We start from the raw sequence: 3,153 nt of genomic DNA, 5'->3' as shown, positions 1-3,153 counted from the left end.
AGTTTTCAGGGAGATAGAGAGAAAGAGAGAGGGGGAGAGGTTTAGGGAGGGAATTCCAGAGCTCAGGGCCCCCCAGGCAGCTGAAGGTACGGCCGCCAGTGGTGGAGCGATGGGAATCGGGGGATGGGCAAGAGGCCAGAATTGGAGGAGCGCAGAGACCTCGGAGGGTTGTAGGGGCTGGAGGAAGTTACAGAGATAGGGAAGGGTGTAGGGGCTGGAGGAGGTTACAGAGATAAGGAGGGGTGTAGCGGCTGGGGGAGGTTACAGAGATAGGGAGGGGTGTAGGGACTGGAGGGGGTTACAGAGATAGGGAGGGGTGTAGGGACTGGAGGAGGTTACAGAGATAGGGAGGGGTGTAGGGGCTGGAGGAGGTTACAGTGATAGGGAGGGGTGTAGGGGCTGGAGGGGGTTTACAGAGATAGGGAGGGATGTAGGGGCTGGAGGAGGTTACAGAGATAGGGAGGGGTGTTGGGGCTGGAGGGGGTTTACAGAGATAGGGAGGGGTGTAGGGGCTGGAGGAGGTTACAGAGATAGGGAGGGGTGTTGGCGCTGGAGGAGGTTAGAGAGATAGGGAGGGGTGTAGGGGATGGAGGAGGTTACAGAGATAGGGAGGGGTGTTGGGGCTGGAGGAGGTTACAGAATTAGGGAGGGGTGTAGGGGCTGGAGGAGGTTACAGAGATAGGGAGGGGTGTTGGGGCTGGAGGAGGTTACAGAATTAGGGAGGGGTGTTGGGGCTGGAGGTGGTTACAGAGATAGGGAGGGGTGTAGGGGCTGAAGGAGGTTACAGAGATAGGGAGGGGTATAGGGGCTGGAGGAGGTTACAGAGATAGGGAGGGGTTGTAGGGGCTGGAGGAGGTTACAGAGATAGGGAGGGGGTGTAGGGGCTGGAGGAGGTTACAGAGATAGGGAGGGGGTGTAGGGGCTGGAGGAGGTTACAGAGATAGGGAGGGGTGTAGGGGCTGGAGGAGGTTACAGAGATAGGGAGGGGGTGTAGGGGCTGGAGGAGGTTAAAGAGATAGGGAGGGGCTGGAGGAGGTTAGAGAAAGGGAGGGGTGAGGGACTGCAAGCGGGCCAGGCAGTGGGACAGCTGTACCCATTGTGTCCTCAGGACCTCTTGCTAGACCTCTCCTTGGGCAAAATGCTGGGTGAGGGAGCTAGTAAGTGCTTTGCTCCCCTCCACCCACCCATGTGGGATGGGATATTGGAGGCGACTTGCCACACTTTCACCCATCCCAGACCCAAAATAGCGCCCCAAACTCTCGCCCCGGCCTGAAACAGGCGCAATGGAATGACCTCACCAGCTGCAGGGCGATTGGCTCACTGGCTGACGAATGGAATGCCGCGCGGCCCCTGATTGGCCGAAGCATGTATCAATCCCTTGAAATGTATCCACTTGCTGGTTGTAACTCGAGTGTTGATACAGGCGAGGCGTTCAGTGTGTGTATATTAGTTGGTGGTGTCTTCGCTTCTTTGCTAAACTTTTCTTCTAGGTGGCTGGGGTATATATTTTTGAAACCCTGTTTTTTTTTCCCCCCTCCGAAGAAGCTTTTTTCTCAGGGCAAGTGTGGAATTTTAAACAAAACAATTTCGGTGGAATATGAGTGCATCCAGAGTCCTGTCTATCGCTGACATTAAGGCTGAACCTGCGAAAACTGTGAGTATTCTGCCAGAGAAATCGATTTCATTGTCGATTTTTATTTTATTTTTGTTGTTTTAAAATCCGAAGCAGGAGAATGTTAGAAAGTCTGTTCTGAAGGGGGAAGAGTGCAGGGTTTTTGTGACCCCCCGTTAGCAGACTGAACTGGACTAGTGAAGGATAAAACTGTTGTTCTCTCGTCCAGGAGAGCTCAGTACGAACAGCCCTGGAATAAGAGAGAGGGAGCCTCCTAGTCCGACCCTGGAGAGACTCAAAGATAAAAACAAAAAAACTGCGGATGCTGGAAATCCAAAACAAAAACAGAATTACCTGGAAAAACTCAGCAGGTCTGGCAGCTGACCTAAACGAAGCAGCAAAACACCGCGGGTGCTGGAGATCTGAGATAAACCGGAAAATGCTGGAAAAGCTCAGCAGGTCTGGCAGCATCTGTGGAGAGAGAGAGAGAGAGGAACAGAGTCAACTTCCCGAGTCTGCACGACTCCTCTTCAGAGCTCTGAAGGAGAGTCATACCGACTTGAATCGTTAGTACTCTGACTGAAGTCTTTCACCGCGCCCCACCACCAGGTGCCCAACTTGGCACTTTTTTCGCAACTGGATGACTGCCCAGGGCAGTCCAACGAACAAGCTCCATTTCAGAAGCTTGGTGTAGTTGAGAGTGTGTGTGTGTGTGTGTGTGTGTGTGTGGTGGAGAGAGGAACCGTGGCTGCAGTTCAACCATCTGTTTCAAAACAACCTGTTCCTCCCCGAACTGGTCTCTTCGGATCATTCTCCAGATTTCCTGTGGCAGCCCGTGGTTCAGATGACCCCCTTTCCCTCCCTCCCTCATCCTCCCAGGCCAGAAGGTTGTGGGTTCAAACCACACTCTCTAGAGACTCGAGCGCAAAACCCAGGTGGACTCTCCCGGTTCAGCACTGAGGGAGTGCCACACAGTCGATGGTGCCATCTTTCAGATGAAACCTTAAACCAAGGCTCCATCTACTTTAGACATAATTGCGTGAGAAGCAGTTCAGTCGACTGATACCTGGGGGGGGGGGGGATTTCAATTTTTAAAAAATATATATACTTTATATACTGAGAGAACATTACAAAGCATTTCAAAATGGCCATCACAAAAAGTGCAATCCTATTCAATTTATCTACATGGACCATGTCACACCTTGAGGTGCTGCAATACATTCACTGAATGTTACCAATGTTTCAAAATGGTCAAAACAGACAGTGTAATGGTGTTTAGGTTGTCTACATAGATCATGTTGCGCCCTGGGGTGTATCCATACAATCAATGGACACTTACAGACATTTCAACATGGTCATTACAGACAGTGCAATGGCATTTAAGGTATCTACATATATCACGTTGCACACTAAGGTGCTTCAATACAATTGTGACACACAATATTGACTGCATGCATTCAATGTGAGTCATACAGTCCGAAGGGTCTGTACAATTCCCAGACCCTCGGTGCACTGTGCCTGAAAGGTCTTAGACAGCGACC

At 51.4% G+C, this 3,153-nt stretch overlaps 1 protein-coding gene across 2 annotated transcripts in view; it reads left to right on the top strand.

The window, feature by feature from the left end:
• Positions 1-1,403: 1,403 nt before the first annotated feature.
• LOC121274299 (tuftelin-like) overlaps positions 1,404-3,153 on the top strand; it is a 20,810-nt gene continuing 19,060 nt past the window's right edge. The window contains exon 1 of one of the 2 annotated variants that reach the window (XM_041181536.1): positions 1,404-1,654. In XM_041181536.1, coding sequence (XP_041037470.1) covers positions 1,598-1,654 — 57 coding nt within the window. In that variant the 5' untranslated portion in view covers positions 1,404-1,597. The remainder of the gene's footprint in view (positions 1,655-3,153) is intronic. The other variant, XM_041181534.1, reaches the window with a different exon arrangement.

This window comes from Carcharodon carcharias (assembly GCF_017639515.1).
Source record: "Carcharodon carcharias isolate sCarCar2 chromosome 36 unlocalized genomic scaffold, sCarCar2.pri SUPER_36_unloc_1, whole genome shotgun sequence".
In the NCBI taxonomy this organism is placed as follows: Eukaryota; Metazoa; Chordata; class Chondrichthyes; order Lamniformes; family Lamnidae; genus Carcharodon; species Carcharodon carcharias.
The sequence above is the reverse complement of the archived record's forward strand: the minus strand, read 5'-3'. Positions and strand labels throughout refer to the sequence as shown.